General features: G+C 34.0%; 1 protein-coding gene across 5 annotated transcripts in view; it reads left to right on the plus strand.

Moving 5' to 3' along the window:
* VPS13B (vacuolar protein sorting 13 homolog B) overlaps nt 1-25,973 on the plus strand; it is an 887,459-nt gene that overhangs the window by 247,899 nt on the left and 613,587 nt on the right. For 4 of the 5 annotated variants that reach the window (XM_066379210.1, XM_066379212.1, XM_066379209.1 and 1 more), the window contains exons 18-19: nt 282-416; nt 1,184-1,357. In XM_066379210.1, the coding sequence (XP_066235307.1) occupies nt 282-416; nt 1,184-1,357 (309 nt within the window). Of the gene's footprint in view, nt 1-267; nt 417-1,183; nt 1,358-25,973 lie in introns of those variants that run through there. The other variant, XM_066379213.1, reaches the window with a different exon arrangement.

Raw genomic sequence — 25,973 nt, forward strand, 5'->3', positions numbered from 1 at the left:
ATTTTTTTAAACAAATATTTCCTTAAAATATTTGTTTTAATGTCTTCAGCTTGACGAATCAAGAACTGACTACATGATTATAATTATGATAGTTCAGCCCATGTATTTTAAAATTGCATCCTTTCACCTCCTAAACACTAAACTATGAAACCTAATGCAAATACTGTAAGAACATCTGAGGTAGATAATTAAAGTATAATTAAGTTTAAATGCCTTGGTGAAGGAATATAAAAATTATTTAAATTCAATCGGCTAGTACATTTGCAGTTTTCTTTTATTAGGTGTGAAATCTAAGAATCCCCTGCCAACTCTTGAGGGCTCAATCCAGAACGTTGAATTGAAGTACTGCAGCACATCATTGGTCAAATGTGCCTCTGGGACCATGGGATCAATAAAAGTTTGTGCCAAAGCCCCAGGTATGTGCAGCTGGACCGTGTAAAACTTTATTGCCTGTAGAGGAGAATTGGCCTTGCATTTTACAAGCAGCGTTACTGAAACAGAATTTACTCATTGTTCCTATGAATCAGAGGTTTTAAAGTTTTTTATTTTACTTAAAGATTTTTATTAATTGTGCCAGGATGATACTTCTTTAATAAATTAATATTTTTTTATTTAAGAAAACTTTGCATAATTTTAAGAATACTTATGAGGTTGAAAAATTAAAGGAAAGTTTATTTTTATACTTTTGGGAGAGTTGGGAGGTATACATATATATGACACATTAAAATTAAATTAAAATGTTGTTAGTGCAATAAAATTAAGCACAAAACCCAGCTGTTTTTCAATTTATGGTTGCAATTGACTTTACCTTCATACTAATACTTTTTGTTCATAATATTTTCCTTAAACTATTTGTAATTTAATTTTTTTCAGTGCAGACTAAATTTCTAGATATGTTTAAAGATAAGGCAAAGATTGCATTGAATATTTAAAACATACTAAGTTGTTTCCTTTAACTTTTTCTGAACATGTTCTACATTGATTAGCTAAATATTAAAAACTTATTTTGTTAGGAATTATAAGTGCTTTTAATTTTATCAGTCATATATTTTGGAGTATAACTACATGCACAACTAAAAACAAATATAATCAAAATGTCATAATGTTAGTATATTTTAAGATCAAGCATCTTCAAGCTACTTTTATATTTTATGACATTTTTTTTAATTAATGATCTTTTCAGGTGACAGTGGGAAAGAGAGATTGATTCCATTGCTTCAAGGCCCTTCTGATACTAAAGACCTTCATAGCAGCAAGTGGCTTAATGAAAGCAGAAAGCCAGAATCGCTCTTAGCTCCGGATCTGATAGCCTTCACAGTTCAAGTTCCCCAGCATATGGACTACTGCCACAATTCTGGTAAGTATAAACTTACCATTAGTCTCTTAGTGGACATTTTTTTCAGTACAGCTTTTAAAATTGGACGTTTTAAAAAAAAACATTTTGTGTCCATTTTATTCACTGCAGTGGTGCCCTTGAAAATACAAATGAAGTATTTTTTTTATCATTTTTTATAAATGGCATGTTTATAAGCAATAATGATTTTATTTTATGAGATATAATTTAGTTCTCTGTATATAGCAATCTTAGATTCATACTACTAAATCCAACTGAGTTTTATAATATACCATATCATGTAATATGTAAAAAAGAGTAAAAAAAATTTAAAGCACTGGAAAGAGAAAATATTTTTTAATGGGATAGTAGTACTTTGTCAATATGGTTTACTATAGTAAAATTAGGTGTTTGGGCTTTCTGTAGCTTTGCGCAAAGAAAAAGATATTGATAGTGGAACCAAGAGAAAACTGTTGTCAAGAACTTATTTATTTATTTATTTATTTGTATTTTCCTGAAGCAGGAAATGGGGAGAGACAGTCAGACAGACTCCCGCATGCACCCGACCGGGATCCACCCGGCACGCCCACCAGGGGGCTATGCTCTGCCCACCAGGGGGCAGTGCTCTGCCCCTCCGGGCATCGCTCTGTTGCCACCAGAGCCACTCTAGAGCCTGGGGCAGAGGCCAAAGAGCCATCCTCAGCCCCCGGACCATCGTTGCTCCAATGGAGCCTCGCTGTGGGAGGGGAAGAGAGAGACAGAGAGGAAGGAGAAGAGGAGGGGTGGAGAAGCAGATGGGCACTTCTCCTGTGTGCCCTGGCCGGGAATCGAACCCGGGACTCCCGCACGCCAGGCCGACGGTCTACCACTGAGCCAACGGGCCAGGGCAAGAACTTATTTTTTTATTTTTTATTTTTATTTTATTTATTCATTTTAGAGAGGAGAGAGAGAGAGGGAAAGAGAGAGACAGAGAGAGAGAGGAGAGAGAGACAGGGGGGAGGAGCTGAAAGCATCAACTCCCATATGTGCCTTGACCAGGCAAGCCCAGGGTTTCGAACCGGCGACCTCAGCATTTCCAGGTTGATGCTTTATCCACTGCACCACCACAGGTCAGGCCAAGAACTTATTTTTTTAGTTATATTTTTCTCTGGTAGCACTTTGCCTATATTCTGTTCCATTTAATTGAATACCATAATAGCAGAACCATACCTCTTATGTGAGATATCAGAAAGATCAACAAAAATTGGGGAGAAACATATGGTTAGTGGAGACCAATATCAGCAGTAATGTGATTAGTAAAGCCAAGGTGGTCAGTCATTCAATGAGGCTAGAAATAAGATAGCTATATACAGATTTCTTAAAAGGATAGAGGGTTTGAATTTTTTCTTTAGACTTAATTGGCCAGTAAGGAAGTAGTTTCAAATAGTTGCCTAAGAGTAAAGCTTTATTAACATTACAGCTTATAGGAGATGTGTTCAACGTTACTGCACTAAGTTGAAAGTAGAAACCATGAAAAGATTTTTAATTAACTGACTAGCTAGAGACTAAATGGAGGGTGAATATTCAAAGTGTTGTGCAAGTGCATATATGCAGGAACATAAAAACATTTGAAAGATGAATTTTGTTATGTAGCATTTACAGCTGAATGGCATCCACATTACAAACTGGACATTGGTATCTGAAAGGTAAGTCTGAGCACCCACTGTCAACATGCTGCTAAAGACGCATTTCTCAAAAAGATGTTACCAACCTGGTGAGAATGGATATAGAATCCTAAGGAAAAAATATGAGGATGAGGCCAAAACCCAGACTAAGAGTATGCCTATGGATAAAATTTTACTAAGCTTTTAAGGCAGGGTTTGGTAAACATTTTAATAGGTAAGATAACTAATATTTAGGTTTTGTGGGCCATATGGTCTCTATCTCAGCTACTGTGTTTCCCCATGTATAAGATGCAACCTTTTAAAAAAAATCTAGGATCTAATAACTGGGTGTGTCTTATACAGTGGTTGTAGATTTTTTTACTTGCATTTCTCGCCTTTTTGCGCCTGTTCTTGTGCTCTTTGTTGAAGACGGTGATTCGTCATCAGACACAGATGAGGACAAGCTAATGGATGGGAGTTTAGACAGTGATGAGGAGTTGTATGAGTTTTATGATGAATAAAAGTTGAGTTCAATAACTTTATGTAATACATTTTTTTTTCAAATTTCAGGTCCCAAAATTAAGGTGCATCTTATACATGGGAGCATCTTATATATGGGGAGATACGGTATTCAGTTTTGCTGTCACAAAAATAACCATAGACAGTATGTAAAGGAATGGTGTGACTGTGATCCTACAAAACTTTAAATCACAAAAACTGGAGGGGGTCCAGATTCAGCCTGTGTAGTTTAGCAACTCCCCTGTTTTAGAGAGAAGTTATTGGTGGTTAAATAAACATCACAGTTTTGTTAATGCCTGTTTAATTGTGTTACTTAAGTATGCTAATTGGTTAACTTCTTTATCTAATTATGCTTATAGTATTTTTTGACAGTTTTTATTTTCAAATCATCAAATCATTGAAACGTTATTGAAATGACTAGACCTTCTGATACCTAAGAAAAGTATAAGCATGTTTGTTTATATGATTGTTTATATCTATCACATTTTCTTAAATTGTAGAGGGATTGTGTGTTTTTTGTTTTGCCATATACACAGAATGAATCAATGTATCAAACTTATTTAAATAATAATCAGATCTTTCTCATAACATTATTAATATTCTTTGTAATTTAATGCATATCTAGGGTCACAAAAATGTATTTTCATTTCTAGTCTATTGTATGGGCCTATTATAAAAAATTGTTTGTTTGTTTGTTTGTTTGTTTTTTCATTTTTCTGAAGCTGGAAACAGGGAGAGACAGTCAGACAGACTCCCACATGCGCCTGACCGGGATCCACCCGGCACGCCCACCATGGGGCGATGCTCTGCCCACCAGGGGGCGATGCTCTGCCCATCCTGGGCGTCGCCATGTTGCGACCAGAGCCACTCTAGCACCTGGGGCAGCGGCCAAGGAGCCATCCCCAGCGCCCGGGCCATCTTTGCTCCAATGGAGCCTCGGCTGCGGGAGGGGAAGAGAGAGACAGAGAGGAAAGCGCGGCAGAGGGGTGGAGAAGCAAATGGGCGCTTCTCCTGTGTGCCCTGGCCGGGAATCGAACCCGGGTCCTCTGCACGCTAGGCCGACGCTCTACCACTGAGCCAACCGGCCAGGGCCCTATTATAAAAAATTGTACCAGTGATATTTCTAGGGTAAAGTTTTACATTTTTTCTTGCTGTTAAGGAAATTTACCTGGTCTTCAACATTAATGTTTAGTAATATGTTTATGGATTTATAAAAAATTTTAATGTGATCACCTATTTAGTGCTTTGAAAATATTCCTTTGGGTAGTTTTTAATCCTAAATGTAATGTTTTTTTTATTTAATCTACATTCACATACTTTATTTAGAACATTTTTTAATTTAAATTTTTCATTCTCCTTGGTCCTGACACCCACATTCGTGACTTAGATATTTATGATATGGTTTTGAGAGAGCCCATAAGTATTAATTTTCAAAGTGAGTTTAAATATAATATTGATTAATCTTATCTTGCTGTAACAGATTTAAATTGGAGGTGTGTGTATGTGTGTTCGTATATCTATAAAACTGATAGTATAGACAAATCATAAATTTTAAATGAAGAAATAATTTATTAGCAATTTTTCAAGAGTTTACAGAAATATCACTTTCATTCAGCAAGTACTTTTCTACCCACTGTATATAATTTTTTTCTCTTTTTCTTACGTACCTGTGCATGCACACAGATGCACACACACATAGAAACTTATTTCCCTATTCTTTTGTTTTTCTTAGTACTTATCACAATCTACCATACTATTCATGCTTCTGATTTATTGTGTTTATTTTTGTTCTGTTATTAGAATTTATGCTTCATTTAGTTAGAAGTTTTTGTGTTGTCGGTCACCGCTATATTTCTAGTGTCTAGAACAGGGGTCCCCAAACTTTTTGCCAGTTCACTGTCCCTCAGACCATTGGAGGGCCGGACTATAAAAAAAACTATGAACAAATCCCTATGCATACTGCACATATCTTATTTTAAAGTAAAAAAACAAAATGGGAACAAATACGATATTTAAAATAAAGAACAAGTAAATTTAAATCAACAAACTGACCAGTATTTTAATGGGAACTATGGGCCTGCTTTACCCTCTTCTACCTCTCCCTACCTCCATTTTCCTCTGATAATCAGCATACTCTTTAAGTTTGTAAGCTTTTTTTTTTTATTAAATTTAATGCAGTGACATTGATAAATTAGGGTACATATGTTGAGAGAAAATATCTCTAGATTATTTTGACATTTGATTGTGCTGTATACCCCTCCCCCAAAGTTAAATTGTCTTCTGTCACCTTCTATCTGGTTTTCTTTGTGCCCCTCCCCTCCCCTAACCCCTCTCTCCTTCTTCACCCCATCCCCCCTCCCCCATCCCCCCGCCCCTGTTGCCATCACATTCTTGTTCATGTCTCTGAGTCTCATTTTTATGTCCCTTCTATGTATGGATTCATCTTAGTTTTTTTTCTGATTTACTTATTTCACTCCGTATATTGCTTAATCCATTCACCCTTTTCACCCTGTAACCCTCCCCTCTGACAGCTGGCAGTCTATTCTCTGTATCTATGAGTCTGTTTCTATTTTGTTTGTTAATTTATCTTGTCCATTAGATTCCACATGTAAGTGAAATCATATGATATTTGTCTTTCTCTCACTGTCTTATTTCACTTAGCATAATAATCTGCAGATCTATCCATGTTGTGGCCAAAAGAAGGTAAGATTTTCTCACCCCCGCTTTTTTACAGTCGAGTAGTATTCCACTGTGTAAATGTACCACAACTGTTTTACCCACTTCTTTACTGATGGGCACTTGGGCTGCTTCCCTATCTTGTAAAAGTAACAGGTTACAAAATAAATATTCAAAATTAATTTTATTTTACACACTAATAATGAATTATCAGGGAATCTAAGAAAGCAGTCTTATTCACAGTTGCTTCAAAAAGAATAAAATACTTAGGAATGAATTTAACTGGGAACATAAAGGACTTGTACTTGGAAAATTATAAGACACTGAAGAAAGAAATTGAAGAGGATACTAGTAAGTGGAAAAGTACTATGTTCATAGATAGGAAGAATTAACATAATTAAAATGTCCATACTACCTAAAGCATTCTGTAGATTCAACACAATTCCTGTCAAGATACCAATGATATATTTCACAGACTTAAAAAAAATATTCCAAAAATTTGTATGGAATATCAAAGGCCCTGAATAGCCTCAGTAGTCACGGGAATGAAGAACAAAGTTGGAGGAATTATGCTACCAGACATCAAACTGTACTACAAGGCCATGGTAATCAAAGCATCATGGTACTGTCATAAAATCAGACATATAAATCAATGGAACAGAATAGAGAGCCCAGAAATAAACTCCCAACTTAAAGTCAATTAATATTTGACAAGGCAGGTAAAAACATCCAATGGGGTAAAGATAATTTATTCAATAAATGATGTTTGGGAAATTGGACAGATATGTGCAAAAAACTGAAACTAGACCACGCTATTTCACCAAGCACAAGAATAAACTCAAAATGGATTAGAGATGTAAAAGTCCTAGAGGAAAACAGGTAGTAAGATCTTGGACATTTCTCGTAGCAGTGCTTTCGCTGCAATATCTCTGCAGGCAAAGGAACCAAAAGATAAATAAACAAATGGGACTACATCAAACTAAAAGGTTGTTACACAGCAAAGGAAATCATTAACAAAATGAAAGAACAACCCACTGAATGACAGAACTTATTCACCGACACATCTGGTAAGGGCTTAATATCCAAAATTTATAAGGAACTTATAAATCTAAACACCAAAAAAACAAACAGTTCAGTTAAGAAATGGGCAAAGGGCCTGACCAGGCGGTGGCGCAGTGGATAGAGCGTTGGACTGGGATGTGGAGGACCCAGGTTCGAGACCCCAAGGTTGCCAGCTTGAGCGCCGGCTCATCTGGTTTGAGCAAAGCTCACCAGCTTGGACCCAAGGTCACTGGCTTGAGCAAAGGGTTACTCAGTCTGCTGAAGGCCCATGGTCAAGGCACATATGAGAGAGCAATCAATGAACAACTAAGGTGTCACAACAAAAAACTGATGATTAAAGAGCTTCTCATCTCTCTCCGTTCCTGTCTGTCTGTCCCTATCTATCCCTCTACTCTCTCTCTTTCTCTGTAAAAAAAAAAAAAGAAATGGGCAAAGGACCTAAGTGGAGACCTCTCCAAAGAGAGATACAGATGGCCAGTAGACACATAAAAAGATGTTCAATGTCACTATCCATCAGAGAAATGCAAATTAAAACCACAATGAGATATCACTTCACAGTTCTCTGAATGGCTGTCTTCAACAAATCCATAAGCAAATGCTGGCCAGGATGTGATTAAAAGGAAATTCTTGTTTACTGTTGGTGGAAATTGCAGGCTGGTGCAGCCACTGTGGGAAGCAGTGTGGAGTTAACCTCAAGCTTAGTTAGGATAAAGAGGTAGAGTTTTTTGACTGTGACTTCAGAATGTGAGGGAATGGATAGCTTTATAAATGAGAATTAGGGTTTTGTATGACCAAAAAAATATTCATGGTATCAGTGAGACATAAAAATAGTACTTTATTAAAAAGTTACTGTCAGATAATTTTTTAAATTTGTTTATAAAACCAGACTGTATTTAGCACAGAAAAGGTTGTGTCTTATGGAGGAGGAGATAGAGACTTAGAAATTGACCAAGTACCTAGTAAGTCAGACTCTGAACTTGAGCCTGGGGCTTCTAACTATATAACATTTCCTACTGTCCTATGCTGTTTATGTTTATCATATAACCTTAGGGTCCATATTGTTAAGCATTGCATTTCTCAGCCTTACAAGTCTTTATCTTGAAGGAGCTCCTTTCTTCTTATTAACCATCGTTAAAGAGCCACACTTCCAGGATGTCACAGCATTGCTTTCTCTTTGAAGTCTCAGGAACTCCTTTTGCACTTTTCCCTTTTCCCTTTTCCCCCCTTGATTGCATTCTCTACTCCACTGATTGCAACAAAGTAACAGAAGCCTCATGTGGGAGTATTGCGTGCCAGCTCATATTCTGTATTCATTGTTATTATCCACAGGAACTATTTAATGATGCTCTGTTTCTTACATTTCTGTAGATATTAGGAGGCAAATAGAGAAAATAGATACTTCTTTGCTTTCTTCAGAGGTAGAAGCACTTTGTAACTATAACTGATGTATGTAAAATATTTTTAAATGAATTGTAATCATTTTTCTTTCTCTATCTTTTAAATATAGACTTTGGTTCTTCTTCATATGTTATATTTTGCCTATGACTTATAACAGGTTCTGCTTGTTAAAAAGTTGGAGTTTTTGTTAATCCTGTATTAACGTATAAGTAAATTTTGGTGTGTCAGCTATTTAGGAATATAAGTGGTCACAAAGTACTACAGATTTAGGAATAAAGGAAGTTAGAAGTTATCTATTTTTATTTCCAAGTCAGTCTTAGGGGTCCTTCAGATATCTTGGCCTCTTCAGTTTCTTAATGGTAGTTGTGCTTTTGCATCATTAATTTTCTCTCTGGGAGTCTTGCAACTGTCCTTACCCTTTTACCTTATCCCTGTTTAAATCCAGTTCAGTCTTAAGATCATAGGTCAACCACTACCTCTTTGTGGAAACCTTCACTGACACTGCCTTTTCCCTACCCCAACAACAAATCTGATTAAGTTCTTCTGTGACATTCATTTTTATAGTTCACTGTACTTTGATAACAGTTATATGTATATTTATTTATATGGTTGTATGGTTTGAATGCTCTCTGTTTTTACTACTTGACAGTGAGTTCCATGAGGGCAGATCCAGTGCCTAAGATTACTTGACATATAGGGAATGCTTGAGAAATCATTTGTTAAATGAATGAATTGGATAAATAGAATGTTCTTAATACGTTGTAACCTCCTCCCTTTTTCTGTCCTTATGTTTATTTCTCCATTTACTTATTCTCCTGTGCATGTCTAACTGGAGAGACTATGTACCAATATCTATCTTTGTTAGACAGTTCTAATAACTATGTATTAGATTCTCTATTCATTGTAGTGTAAATGTCAGTTTTTGGTCCTAAAAGTGACTTGAAATAATTGATCAGCACTAAGTGTACCTGAAAAAGTTCATTATTAGCTTTCTTAACTTTATTTCCCCTTCTCAGTATTCATCCTCTTTAGTTTTGGCTTTATCATATGACCATACCCTTTCTGTTGAAACCTTAGCCTCTTTTCGCTTTCAGTTGTTAAGAGACAACTCTCCTCTCCATAGGTCTTTCGTGTTTTTGCATATCTATTGAATGAAGGTACTGACTACCCTTTGTTCTGTACTTTTACTTTAAGTATGCTTGTATTAACAGCCTTGAAAGATAGGGTGTCTCTAAATTAAATGCCTATTTTAAAAGATTGGGTTCTTCAATTTAGGGTTTCTCAATTTAGGGTGCATGTGCAGGTATCCATCTGGATACATTTTTATTTTCACCTCTTTGGAACCTGGAATTAAGGGAGCTAATACGAATAATGTTGGTACCCAGGCTTGCCTGTTGTGCTATGAATAATACAGTCCTTTTCACTGAGGAGTTTCCTGTCTTCTACCATGTTCATGACATAGTTATAGAGCTCAGTATTTTTGACACCAAAACAATATAGTTTCCTGGTTCTCCTTAATGAATTATCTTTATTTCCCACCTCAAATATGTGTCTTTTCTTTGTGTCTTATATATAGGTCCTTTTCAAGATTATGCATTGGTCCTCGTCTTTCTATTTGGAAGATATACTCAAACACTTCTATTTTCAGCAACCAAGAATTTATTTTTTTTTGAGATCCAGACTCTAAATTTTAGCTACCTCTTGATCATATCCTTATGTATATTTTAATAGTGCCTAACAGATTTAGAACTAAACTCAATACAATTCCCCACCCATTTTATATTTCATTATTCACTGTTTCAATTAATGGCACCATTAAAATCTTGTCTATAATGCTATTTCAGTACTAGCTCAATTCTCCTTCTTCCCTGTATGTGGTAGATATTCTACGAAAACCTTAAAAAAAAAAAGACAAACCCTGAATAATCCAGGCTAAACACATTAAATTTATTTTAGTCATTTCTCATGTGATTTGTCTTCAGATTCATTGCCATACTGATTACTTTCACTATGTTTGAGAGTGTTTCTTTTAAAATTTAGCACAACCCTCCACATAGCAAAAAGTACAAAATATATTTCCTAGAATTGTATGGTGAACTTTTATTTTTTATTTTATTTTGGTGAACTTTTATTTAGTTCCTATTTGTCTTGAATTTATGTGCCACTGGAAGCCATTTTTTTTTTTTACATAACCTACTCTAAAGGCAGTTTTCCATGTTTTATATGTTTGCATTAGTTTATGAATTTGTATGAAGAAATTTACATTTATTCCTATGAAATTTCATCTAATTGATTTTGGTCCATTATTAATAAAGAAGATAGATTTTAAAGCAGCTGTTTGTTTTTTAATGTATAAAAAGTAAACTATTTCTATCATTAGGAAAATGTTAGATTATGTGATTATGTGATTATGATGTTATGGAAAACAAGTGTTCCTCTTAAAGTGCCATTTAAGTACAAATACAGTTTAAGTCAATCTTCCTATTTCCCAGTTTAATCCATTTTAGAAGTAAAGTTTTAACTTTTGTAGATTATCCTATTAAAAGTTATTATCTTTTTTACCCATCAAATATAAGCAATTTTGATTGTTGTTATTAAAAAGAAAGTCACTATTATAATTCTGGTATCTGGAAATTTATAGTTAAATTGGTGGGTGGTTCTCTCTCTTTATTAAAACACACAAGAAAACACATATACTCATTTCACCATTAAGGGTTGGTTAGAATATGAATTATGTAGGAGTTTTTTAAATGGAGACAGTACTTTAGACTCTAAATTTTATTTTATGGAAAATTTTTTATTGTTGTCCAAAATTCTTCTTACAATGTAGAACTAGGTGAATCATCTTGAAGTTATGTTTTTAGTGTTTTTGACAGGACACATGCGTAAGAATGCTTATATATTGTAGCAATTAAAGACAATTCACATTTGTGGTTTGGGCATAAATGTGTAAAAATTATACCCATCTATCTTATTACATTTCCTTTTTCCTCCCAGAGGATTTTACTATGTACTTTATCTGTAATTGTTGCCAGTTTTCTATCATGTTCCCACTGGGCTTCTGGTGAAAAAATCTTATCCTCTTGATGACAGAGCTTGCCTGAATGATTTCATGCTCCTAGCATTTTGTTCACGGGAATTAGGGGCAAAATGTAACTACAGCTGAACAGAGCATCTATTTTTGTAATTTTGGAGTTTAGACTCTGTTATTGAAACTAAATGAAGAGATGCAGGTGTTCTCCAGTCCAAGCCCTTTGGGAGTTTTGATGGTAGATGCTTGAAAAGAAAATGCATGTGTTTCCAGAGTCAAACAGCAGCTGTGAGACAAGGATTTATGTTTTTCTCAGAACTTTGGGATTTCAAAATGTTACATTTAATCACAGGCACAGAAAGGGGAGCAAATGTTAAAGATGTTACGCATAAAAGTAAGTTTACTGATCTCTTTACCATACGAACTAGTTTTGGGAATATAGGAGCAGTGATTTTTAATCATAATGTAAACAGTTTCTAAAGCATTATGATAGTTAGCCAGGAAAAATTTTTTATCCTACCAATTATATTCTTATTTTCTATTTAGACACACACACACACACACACACACACACACACACACACACACCCCATGAAAAGTTTGTAAAATATTTACAAAAAGCATTTGGATTATAATTATATTTGGAGAAAGCTTAGTATCTTGTTATAATAGAATACAATGTTTTTAAGTATAAGAAATATAAATTTCTGCTTAGAATAGTAATTAAAGGAATTTTCAGAAACATATTGAAAACATATGTTTATACATTTTAAAGCAGATTTACATTTAAACTTTTTTTCAAATCATGATGTTATTATGTATTGCTGATCCTCAAATTCATTTTTATTGAAATAAATATTTTAGTATTTTCCATTCTCATTTTTTTGCTCTTATTACTATAATTCTTTTGTTAATTATCCAATAAATATTTTTTGCAAGTGTTTTGTGGGCAGAAATATAATCATGCATCAAAGTCTCTGCTTTGAGAAACTTCTGAGAAGATAGGCGTGTAAACACTAAGGCTGAATGAATGAATGAGCGAATGAATTATGAAAAGGTTTATATTCTGATTTCTAATTCATTCATTGTAAACTATATTACTTTGAGCAAGTCAACCTCAGTGAGTGTTGGTTTCTCATCTGTAAAATAAGGATATTCGTATCTGATTGCTAGGATTGTTGTGTGGATTAAATTTAATACTATATCCTCAAGTACATTATAAACTGTAAAGCATAGGTCCAGCATTAAGTTTTAATTACTCTATACAGTATACTCTTCTATAATAATTATATATCATTCACGACTTAAGGTTTTTTTTCTTGAGTCTTGTTCTTTCCTACCTTGTTCTCTACATCCAAGGATTCCTATCCACTTTAAATTTTTCTTCAGGTTAACTCTCTAAGACTATGGGTATGCCGTTCTGAATCTAGGAACAGCATACCTTTACTTAGTCAAAGAATTTAACCTCCTTCCAGATTGAAATGTCTCCTGGATACCATGATGCTAGGAGTCAGGAACAGATTCAAAAGCAACAGGAAATTACTTTGCATGCTCCTTTGAAAAGTTTGGATTCTGGATGGAAGCCAATGTGAGAAATCCCTTGAGGCTTGTGGGTGACCAGTTGTTTCCCTCATTTATAGCACAAGGTAAAAATTTTTGCATTTTTTTACTTCTTGTATAGTAAAAGGAAAGTGGTATTCAAAGTAAATAAGTAGTACTTTCATTTGTAAATCGTAAATTACTATACAAGAAATATTTCAGTTTGAATTGGACTTACAGTGAACTCACCATAAAATGTGTATTGTTTTGTATATTTTACATGAATCAAAACATTATTATTTAAGCTTATTTTATATTTTAAAAAATGACGTGTTTTTTTAAATTTTTAAATTTATTTATTCATTTTAGAAAGGAGAGGGAGAGACAGAGGGAGAGAGAGAGAGAAGAGACAGAGAGAGAGAAGGGTGGGGGGAGGAGCTGGAAGCATCAACTCCCATATGTGCCTTGACCGGGCAAGCCCAGGGTTTCAAACCGGCGACCTCAGCATTTCCAGGTCGACACTTTATCCACTGCGCCACCACAGTTCAGGCCAAAATGACATGTTTTTAAAGTGAGTTTTTAGTTTTACATATCCTGTCAAGATTTTGAAGTTGGCTGTAAGTAGCTGTCATATTGGCCAAAGGAAGAGTAAGAAGCCTTAGTGAACCAATAGGAGTTGATTTACAAAACACTTATGAGTGAATTCACATTGGTATAACCATCTGACTCATCCCCTAATTGCTCTATCCCTCTAGAAGAAATTTAATTCCACAGATAGCTTTTGCATCCCTTCAAGTTAGTATAGTGTTAACAGGAATCATTCTTATGTCATTGTGTTGTTTTGTAAATAAATGATGTGGGTCAGTTGTCCATTAGTGTGTGAGAGTGAGTAATTTTTATGAGTTTTTGTTTTACTTATTTTTACTTTCCTCTGATTTTCACCCTAACTCTTCTTCTTCCTCCCTTCCCAATCAGTTACTGCCTTCTAAGCAGCACCGTAAAACTTGGACTGTACCACAAAGTGAACAGTTATAACTGTTTATAGATTCCTCCCTGAGAAACTGGGAGTTATAGGTATTCGGTAAATAGAGAATGGACCAAAGGAAATGATTTTTGCCATTTTGGGCATAGCACAATTTTGTGTAGACCCACATCATTTTATTTCTGAATTGGTTTGTGGGAGAAAAAAATGAAGTCTGGATTTAGCCTGTTGAATAATTTTTTTAAAAAGTATGACTTTCAAATAATCGTTTCAGTCATGACTGTTCAAAATAAAATGGACAAATGTTAACAATTTTTAAATCATTATCAGTGAGAGAATCAGGCAGATGTAAAAACTGGATCAAAGAAGAATTGAAAATAGAGAAATTTATAGATTAATGATACTATAACAAACTTGAAAATGGATACAAAATTTGCTTCTTCCACCATGGTGAAGGGAGGTCAATTTAACTTCTGTTGACAGAATTTATTTGCATTTATAGTTAAGAATAATTTTGTATAGCTATTAGTTACCTACAATTAAAAGATGTAAGACAGATCAAAGGCAAGGGAAGGTGTAGAATTCCTATAGAACCAGAGTCAGATAACCTGGAAGGGTGTACTCTACAATGCAAAGCTTTGCATTGAAGCACAGTTTCTTTTTCCTACAAGCCTTGCTAAATTCCAGATGGCTAGGCTATTTTTAGCTGTGGGTGGTTTAAATATAGAGGCAGGTCAGAAGTAATTGTGGGGAAGGGATTCAATACATGGAGGCAGAATTAAAGGGAAATAATACCACCGGCAGAGGGCAGTGATGAAGTAACAGTTTCCTCATGTCCAAAGGAAGTATTGATTGTTGAATAATTGCAGGCTAATTTTGTAGATTGTAACTTGAATTTAACTTTTGAAATCGTGTCATATTAAGTTCTCTTCTGCCAGGTGCTTTTGTCAATATGTACCACCTTCCAAAGACAGGCTTTTTGTTTTCTTTCATTCTTGTTAATTAAGAGAATAAAATGTATTAACCTGATTTTTAGGTAAATAATGTGTGTTCAAATTTATTAAAAAGCTTTCTTGGGAGAAGAATTTATATGGCAGATATTTGAATACTTCCTGTGCAGGCACTGCTTTAGGTATTGAGAGAATGTGTGTGTGTTCATATTCACAGAAAAAGGAGTTCCCAAACTTTCCAGAAGTAACATTATTTTGATTATAACATTTTCATTTCATTGTATTTTTCTCATGAGAATTAAATGTGTTAGGTATTATAAGAAGCCTTCTTCAAATTTAAAAATTACGTCTTATTTGATTTTTCCACTTATAAGATGGAATTCTGCAATACTGTGAAAGTATTTGCAAGATTATAGTAGACAAAGTTGTGCAGAGCTTAATTACAAATAATAATAACAAAACAAAAATTAAAATACACCACAGAAAAATGACCATAAGAGCCAAAAATAAGATTCAAATGATTAAAAATGTGAAAAATTTTAAATTAACGATGAAATGGATATTAAAACAATAAAGAACAATTTTTACCTGTGAAATTGATATTTAATAAATTATTAAAATGAAAGCTGAGAAATTTATGAGCTGAGTACTTTCAGAGAAGTCTGATCAGAGGACGAATTAGTACAAACTTTTTAGAAATGATTTAATAAAATTCATTAAGGACCTCAACAGTAGTCATTCTTTAATTATACAACCTCCAAGAGTATATCCTAGAGATTAATCCAATATGCATTTAAAGACTGGTATTTAAAATGTAAGGATTTTAACATTAGCTTACTTATAATAGTCACAAATGGTCTTTGTTGTCCAATACTAGACAAATTATAAAATAGAATATGCACATAGAACTTCCTTGAAATTAGCCAACAGAAAATACATATCATAGGAAAATGTTCCTATTGAAAACTTGTGAAAAAGTAAAAATATAAATCTGTGTTGTTATATGAATTTAAATTTTTTTCAACATGCATATAAATGTTTACATTTATATTTGTATATTAGAAAAACTACTTTTTAACAGTGATTATCAAGCTTGATGAGATTATGAATCATTTTCATTCCTTTTTAATCTCTTCTCTGGTATTTGATATTTTTGGCAAATAGAAACAATATTTTTAAATATTTATTTTCCAAAAAGATGTTTTTGGAAAGAACTGTAGATTTATTAAAGATGTTTTGGGGGTTATACATGTCTGAATAAAATACTAGATTTTAAGAGCACATAATTTGCAATTCTCCTTTGGTAGTTTTAGTCTAGTGATAAAATGTTTAAAAGGACTTTAATTGCCTGACCTATGGTGGTGCAGTGGATAAAGCGTCGACCTGAAATGCAGAAGTCGCTAGTTTGAAACCCTGGGCTTGCCTGGTCAAGGCACATGTGGGAGTTGATGCTTCCTGCTCCTTCCCCCCTTCTCTCTCTCTCTCTTTCTCTTTCTTTCTCTCTCTCTCTCTTTCTCTCTTCCTCTGTCTCTCTAAAATGAATAAATAAAAAAATTTTTAAAAAGGACTTTTTTTCCCTATAATTTGTTTGCTATTTATAATTATAATTTATAAGTTTTCAAAATATAGCTGTAATTTTGTCATTAGTCAACTATCTGGGATAGTACAAAACAGAAAACCTTTAATTAGTTTTTATTTTTATCCATTTGAAAGTTAGTTCTTTGACTGTTTGAATGTATTTTTACATAGGAACAAAGAATTATAGTAAATATCTAAGGCCAACTCATAAAATTCTTTTTATTTATTTATTTATTTTTGTTAAAGTTACAGTGAAGGTGAAATATTCTATGATTTTAATGAAAACTAATAGGAGTCTAGAAGTAGTACTTTAATGAGAGGATAAATAAAGTCAATAAATGTAATCTCTAACATTGTTCTATTGCAGGTGAAATTAGACTTAATTGAGAGAATGGAATAGTAAAGATACTTTTGGAGAGACACTTAAAGATATGTATTGGCATTTCCAGGATAATAGAGATTCATAATAATTCTTTTTGTTGTTTTTACCCTCATTTCCAAATATATATTTTTTCAAGCATTATTTATGATTCTAAGCTGAGTGGATCCTGGTCGGGCACTGCAGGAGTCTGTCTCTGCCTCCCTACTTCTCACTTAAGAAACAAAAAAAAGAACACAAGGATCTTGTTCACTTTATATCCATCCCAAGTTCTGGCATGAAGTAAAAATACTGAATAAATGAAGATAATTATCTGGTCGCCTGAAAGGGGCCATTTACATAATATACATAATAAAAAAGACACCACACAAGAAGAGTCAGTCTTACCATTTCACTCACTTGTTATATGACTCCAATGGCATCTGACTATATATCTGTAAAATATTTTTTTTATTCTTTCTTCTTATGATTAGGGTTACTTCTGGACTCAAGGAGAGAAATAGAACATTTCTTGAGGTGAGGGGATTGAAGTCAATAGAGGGTTAAGAAGAAGAAAAGTCAAGAATTTAAAGAATATTTATTTTTGTATGTAAGCATGAAATTTTTTGAAATAAATAAGTTAGTGTTGATGAAAGGCAGATAGAGCTTAGCAAATAATCTTTGGGTAAAGAAAGGAGGTGAGGGAACTAAAACCCTTGGAAAGGTAATGGGCAGTCAGTGAATAGAAGGGAAAGAGAAGGTGGTAGAAAAGGCAACTTTAAAGTAGCAGTTATTGGTTAAGGATTGTTTTAAAAATCAATTTGATATTATTTAATCATTAATTGCCAGTTATCCTTAATGTATGATTTTTGATATAATTACTAATCTTGTATAGAAGAAGATAGATTGTTTTATGGGGGAGAGACATTCAAGATCATTTCTAGTCCAGAAGAAAGAATAAAAAAAATATTTTACAGATATATAGTCAGATGTCATTGGAGTCATATAACAAGTGAGTGAAATGGTAAGACTGACTCTTCTTGTGTGGTGTCTTTTTTATTATGTATATTAATGTAAATAGCCCCTTTCAGGCGACCAGATAGTTATGTTATTTTATTCAGTATTTTTACTTCATGCCAGAACTTGGGATGGATATAAAGTGAACAAGATCCTTGTGTTCTTTTTTTTGTTTCTTAAGTGAGAAGCAGGGAGGCAGAGACAGAGACTCCCGCAGTGCCTGACCAGGATCCACTCGGCAAGCCCACTAGGGGGCAATGCTCTTGTCATCTGGGCCATAGCTCCGTTCAGCACCTGGTCCAACTTTGCTCAAATGGAGCCTTGACTGTGGGAGGGGAAGAGAGAGAAAAAGAGAAAGAAGAGCGGGGAGGGTGGAGAAACAGATGGGCACTTCTCCTGTGAGCCCTGGCGGGAATCAGACCCAGGATCACACGCTGGGCCAATGTTCTACCACTGAACCAACCAGCCAGGGCCAAGACCCTTGTATTTCTTACAATGAGCTTAAAGTTCATTGATGGAGATATACAGCTAAACAGATAAAAGGTAATTAAAATATTATTGTAAAACAAGACAGTATGAGTTTACATTGAAGGCAATCCTTTATCCAGACTTGGAATTTGGGGAAGAATTACTGGAATCAATCATGTCCAGTACCTTATTTATGAGCTAGAGGAGAAACAGTGAGTCAGTTTGTAGAAACTATAAATAAGTTCTGTGTGACAGTAGTTTAGAATATGAGGTAATTCTTTTTTTCTTTTAGTGAGAGGAGGGGAGGCAGAGCCAGACTTCCTCATGTGCCCTGACCTGAATCCACCTGACAAGCCCATTAGGGGGCGATGCTCTGCCTATCTGGGACCCTTGCTTTGTTGCAACCAGAGCCATTTTAGCACCTGAGGCAGAGGCCACTGAGCCATCCCCTCAGCACCTGGGGCCAACTCGCTCTCATTGAGCCGTGGCTGCAGGAGGGTAGAAGGGGAGAGAGAGAGAGAGAGAGAGAGAGAGAGAAATAGAGAGACAGAGAAGTGAGAGGGGGAGCGGTGGAGAAGCAGATGGTCATTTCTTCTGTGTGCCCTAATCAATATTTGAACCCGGGACATCCACACACTGGGCCGACGCTCTACCACAGAGCTAACTGGTTAGGGCAATAGTTAATTATTATTGGTGCAATCAGCAAGCCCCTCAGATTTTGAGACTTTGAAAGTTATTTTAAAGATATTAGACTGATGTAATGTCAATGGAGAGAATTACACAAGTTTGTGATATGGTAATGTTAGAAATACCATTTGATGGCTGTTTTAGTATGATGACTAAGGGGATGAGAATGATAGGGAAGCACCCAGTGTTTGGAGAGTTTGGTGTCTTTTGTTGTGAAGAAGAACAAAGGAGCAAGTTTTAGTCAGGGCGATAAAGACAGTTGGTATAATATTCATACTTATCTAGTTCCTCCTCTGCATCAGGTATCATTCTCAGCATTTTAAACAGAACCCAAGCAGTTTTACTTTAGAACTAATACTTTTACCCATTACACCACAGAGCAAAGACTGGAGAAATTCAGACCCTAAATCGTTGATTATTTAGTTCATTGAATTCTATTCATTTATTACTGTTATTTTTTTTTATTGGCTGCTATCTGCATTCATGACACTGTTATAAGCTGGTATAGAAAGTTACTCAATACAGGGCCCAATTGAGTAGTGGATACATACAGCTAATTCTAAACACAAGCTTCACTTTAAAAAATGCTGTAATTGACTGGGAGAAAAGTACTTCTATCTAAAAATAGAGGGGAAAGGTTCATTTGAATAGAAGAAGGGAAAATTGATTGATAAAGGAAAGATTGTTCAAAAAAGGATTGATATTTAAACCTGGAATGATAGAAGACTGCATATGAGTTGACATTTTTTATTGTTTATACATTGAAAATACTTCCAATTGGCTTATATTGTTTGTTTTAAATGTTTGGTAATTAGTATTAAAATTCATATTTTTGTAAAAGTAAAAAGTGTATGATTTGTTAACATGTGTTTCATGTATATTTATGGTAGTTTTCTTTCTAAAGTATTTCATTATATTCAGATAACTATAACTGGAAAATTATATTTACAATGTTTTTGTTTTACAGTGTGATTGGAATACTTTTTACTAGTGCTTTTGTTGAAATAATTATATTGTATTTAATTTATGTGATTTAGGTTGGAGTTAATTATTATGTAGAACTTAATTTTTAGCCTTAGAAAAACAAATGCAGAAGTTAATAAACCTTTTAAAAAATTATTGGATTCATTGTTAACAAAGCATAGCATTAATAATGCTCAGTCAGCCTGTGAAAGGGATGACTAAACACAACTGTTGATGCATTTGAAGTGAAACATCTTTATCAAGTTAATACCAGAAGCAGTCATGCCCTACTTGAATTACTCATATATAATAGCTGAACAGCAGCCTGCATGTGGACTTTGAAATCCTGGGAAAATAAGATGCCTGCATACCTCCAAACGTTGAAAGACTCTGGAAAATGTTGAGTTCTGTTGTCATCCACTGGGTTTTTGTCCTTCTGGGAGATGTGATCAATTTAATTACTGACCAGCTTTACTTGTTACTTTTAATAATTATAGCCTCTTATGTCAGCCCAAAGATCATGATTAGATATTGCACATTTAAAATTTATAAAATTAAACACATAGACCAACATGATTTTACTTTGCTCGCATATCACATACTCAAATCACTAAAAAGTGAAATAATTTAGATATAATAATAAAAATTTGTTTACTTTAAATGAAGTCTAAAATATATTTGTATCTATGGATCACAAAATATGCTTCACAAATTGCCATTTTGGGGTAAATTGTATATATTAGACCCATTTCTATGCAAAATTTAATTTTTTTTAAATACAGGCTGTGGTTTATTTTGAGTCCCAACTACTTATAAACAAAGCAAATTATTTGTGATTTTTATTTTCTTACTCTTCTTTTTTATGTCTAATTCAGAGAGGATTTTTAGAAAATGTGGAGATAAAGTGTAGCTAAGAAAAGATTCATGTTATACGAGGGAAGACATGTGTCTGTAACTTGGAAGCAGTTACTCTTGAATTCTAACTCTAATTCTGAAATCCAGTCTTTGTATAAATCACTTGATCTCACTTTGTTTTTTAATCTATTAAATGATTTCGGTACCAAGCACTAGATACTTTTGTGTTGTTTGTCTATTGTATAAGGAAAGCCCTTTTAAAGGTCACCATTCATGTCATAACCCAAGTGAATTTGTTTATTAATATTACTGTATTTATAATAGTGATTTTCAGGTAAATGACAGTAAAATTTGTATTGTAACAAAAATTTCTGTATTATAACGGTATTGAACAGATGGAAGTAAAATTGAGGAAGACACCATCTGACTGGTTAATGGTTATATGCAGTGTTAAAAATAATCATGTTCGACGAGTTTTTTTTTAAGTTGATGTGTTAAAAGTATTTTTCAGTATTAAAAAACTATAAGATATCGTCCTCACTGACATATAGTTGATCATGTATTTAAAGGTATTATGCAGATGACATACTTTCGATTTTACAGATACTTAGATTATCTAAGCAATGGAAAAGAATTATAGAAATATATAAGAAATTATACTTTGTTAGTACATATGGTAGTTTTTAACTTATGTATTGTAGTAACTTTATACAAGGATATATGACATGCCTATAAACAGTGTAATTGGAAAAGAGGTAATGAGAGAAGTATATTTTGAAATGTATTTTTAAAATGGTTCAATAATAGATTTTTATGATCGGAAGGGATCTGTTCTGAATTTGAGAGAAAGGAAGAACCTGAGTGGTCATAAAGTCATACTGAAATAAAAGTAACAGGACACGTACATGTATAGGCTGGGCAAAAGTAGATTTATAGTTTTTCATATGGAAAATAATACATAATTAATAAATAATAAGAATAAATTGTGCTTTACATAGTCACAACTGTACACCCACCTTTGTCTCACCCCGTATGTATCATGTAGATACTTTTTAATACTTTAAATGGGTTAGAGTTGATTTACTTGTCTTCTCTGTGATTCTCTTAATTATTCAATATGTATCCAGATATTACATTGGTACATAACATTTTTGTGCCAGATCAGGTTAAGTGTAATACACATAAAATTTTAATGAATTTGTCATGTTCATAACTTTTTTTGATAACATTTGGGAACTTATTCAGCTATTTTTGTTTTTAAAATACAGGGTTTTAAAAAAATTATTGTATGTATTGACTAAGTTTCTAAGCATTTACATAACAGACAAAGTCAGTACATTCATATTGAATACTATGTAAAATCATGTGCTGAATCGTTCTCTTTTTCCAAAATGAAAATGTCTTTTTATTCTTACTATGTTAAATGCTTAATGCAAAATTAAAACAGATCAGAAAAACATATAGAAGTATTAGAAATCATCTAAAACACTATGACCTAAAAATTAAGTAGTGTTAGTATTGGTTGGAAGTCATCCTTTCAGATAATTTTTTTATGCCTGGGTATATGAATATAGAATCCTATGTAAATGATTTCATATCATACATTCTCTTCTGTACCTGCTTTTTATTGCCAGTATTTAAAAGCCATCTTTGTATGTCAGTAAATAGAGCTTTTCATTCTAATTTTAAATCACATTTTAGCACTCTGTTGTATGCTAGACATTGAAATGAATGTCTCCTTGGTGGAAATAATTGGTGGATATTGGGATTTTTCTAATTTTGTATAATATTAATGTAAAAATGATAAAACAGTTTTGTAAAATTTATCTTTGTGAACTTGCCTAACAAAGTGAATTATTAAAGGCATTTTTGGTGTATTATTTTGCACTTGAGATCCAGTAAAGTTTATTTTTCAAACACTTAATTAGTGCTAAAGAAGTATAATTACAAATTTTCAAATGCAAATAGTTAATTGTGGAGAATTCAACCAAGTCTTTCATATCTGTATCATAGTTAATACATTTTTGTTTATAAGTTTTTCTTTATTTGGAGATTTGCAAGATGTCATGTGAATAGCTCAGTCATTACCATGTAATTGTGTTTTCCTAGAAGATTTTAATGCTTTAGTTCTACTCAAAATTATTTCCCAAATAATTTCTTCAACCTGATTTGCTTAGCATTGTTTAGAAAGAGATTGGACTTTAGAATTGTGTAAGCCTGTTTCCGAATACTTGTTTGCTTTAATTGTCTTTGTGATTTAGGAAATTTTACTTAAGTCTCCTCAGTCTCATTTTCTTAAAAATTGTTGAAGCAAATCCCCTTAGAGGGTTTGTTTTGGAGAGTAAAGGTAGTGAATGTAATGAGCTAATAACGTGTACTACTTATGTTTTTGTAAGGCTTAAGTAAAATTGTGTATGGGAGGTACTTGGTGCAGTTTTGGTTAAGAACTTCTTTTGTTATTACTGGTACATTTTTATTTTCCTCAGTAGAATGATTCTACATTTAATATGAATTTATATTTTAGTTTATTCTATTGTACTAAATTTACAGATTTTTTTTTGTCTATTCTTATATTTAAAAATTTTATAATTAACATGAGCTAAGTTGTTTGCTTTGCTCTATTTTGATAATTGATTGTATAACAACCTGCTCAACTAGAAAGAACATAGTAAAGTTTTATTTATAAGATCAGTTACATGTTTCCAAATCTTTTTTCTTCTTTCTATTCCTATTTTTTTAAACCTTTCCTGTAGCTGCCTGATTTAGAACCCTTTAAGCAAATCAGTCTGTGTGTGTGTATGTGTGTGTGTGTGTGTGTGTGTGTGGCCAAGGAAACGCACAATTTTGCAGGACTCCATCCACTATAGTGTAAATTCATATACCCTTGTTTGTGAATCCCCCTCTCTTATATGTAGTTGTGCAGCACTTCCGATGTTGCTTTATCTCTGCTTATAACTAACCGCTCTTTGATAAACAGTAGATTACTTATTCTTTTTCTTATCTTATCTTTTTTTTAAATGAGAGGAGGAGAGATTGACAGAATTCCACATGCACCCTAACGGGGATCCACCCACAACCCCTATTTGGGGCTGATGCTTGAGTCAACCGAGCTATCTTCAGTGCCTGGGGTCAACACTTCAACAAATGGAGCCACTGGCTGCAGGAGGGGAAGAAAGCGAGAAGAGGGAGAGGGAAAGGGAGAGAAGCAGACGATTGATTCTCCTGTGTGCCCTGACTGGAATTGAACCTGGGACATCCATATGCTGGGCGGACGCTCCTCACTGAGCCGACCAGCCAGGGCCAGGCCACTTACTCTTTTTTGTTGTCGTTTGGGGGGGGGGAGAGCGAGAAGCACCAACTTTTTAAAAAAAAATTTTTTTCTTTAGATTTAATTCAGTTTTAGAGAAAGAGAGAGTGAGAGAGAGAGGAAACAGATAGAACAGAGGGAGGAGCAGGAAGCATCAACTCCCATATGTGCCTTGACCAGGCAAGCCCAGGGTTTTGAACCAGTGACCTCAGCACTCCAGGTGGATGGTTTATCCACTGCGCCACCACAGGTTAGCCAGGCCAGGCCACTTATTCTTAATAAGTTTATGTCAACTTTTGAAAAAAGAATTTTGTCAGTTTAAAAATATATTTCTCAAAAGAACGTTGGTTGTAAATACTGTAACATATAACTGCAGCATGGTAACACTGGTATATTGGGTATCCTCTGTATCCTAAACAAGTGTTTTCTTGAAATTTGCATAGACCTTTTTTACCTCCATGAGTAGTAGCTTAAAGTTCTTGGCTGTACCCAAATCTATTAGTGACCAACCCTAATGCATGTTTGGTTAGGAGTACCGGTTTCCAGGTCCATCTTGCTTTGTTCCTTCCAGCGTAGGTGTGAGTTATGAAAGGGTGTTTACTAGACTAGAGGATAGGATGGGTCTTCCTGTATTCCCTCACTAGTTCTCCTTTTCCTATACCTACTCATTCAAGAGGGATTTGCTGCATTACTCTAGAGCTGGGTTCATGCTTCTGCTATGCTATTTATTGGGTGTTTATCACTTATGTGCTGTGTACCACACATATTCTCATTTGGGAAATAGGAGCATTTTTTAAAATTTATTCATTTTTTTAGAGAGGATGGAGAGAGGGTAAGAGAGAAAGAAAGGCGAGAGGAGCAGGAAGCATCAACTCCCACATGTGCCTTGACCAGGCAAGCCTGGGGTTTCGAACTGATGACCTCAGCATTCCAGGTTGATGCTTTATTCATAGCACTACCACAGGTCAGGCCAGGAAATGAGAATATTAATAAATACTAGCCTACCTCTTGGTGTTAAAATACCAGAGGAATTAATATAGCTGTTAATTTTCATAAACTAAGGTCTATGCACCTAATGAAAATATCATCTTTTATTGGGTACTCATTACTCTCAGGTACTGTTTCAAGGGTATTATTTTATTTTATTTGCATAACAACTATGGAACAGGAACTTTTCTTTTTAAATTGAAAATGGTAATTATAGATGATCCATTAAAGAAGTAAGATAAGACAAAACTTGAATATGAAATCCTTGGCTTTATATCTATATCAAAAGATTAGTGAATGAATTTTCTTTTGTGTTTTATGTGTAAGTGAAATGTTTAGGATATAGCCATATTCTTACTTATGATTTCTCAATTTAACTGATTATTTTTCCCTGTCAACATGAACCAGTACTCATAGGGTCAAGTAAGGTGGCTTTTACAGTGCTTCTTTCTGTAGTTTCTTACTTCAACCATCTCTAGGAAGAATCAGTTTTAGAAAGCAGGTCTGTGGAAATTTTCTGCTGCACCAAGTCTGCTATTAAGTCATCATTCAAGGGTTTGAAGATACTGAATTTTCTGCCCATTAATTGACTCATCTAGCCATTGCTGCATACTCTCTAC

The sequence above is a fragment of the Saccopteryx leptura genome, chromosome 3, assembly GCF_036850995.1.
Source record: "Saccopteryx leptura isolate mSacLep1 chromosome 3, mSacLep1_pri_phased_curated, whole genome shotgun sequence".
Lineage (NCBI taxonomy): Eukaryota > Metazoa > Chordata > Mammalia > Chiroptera > Emballonuridae > Saccopteryx > Saccopteryx leptura.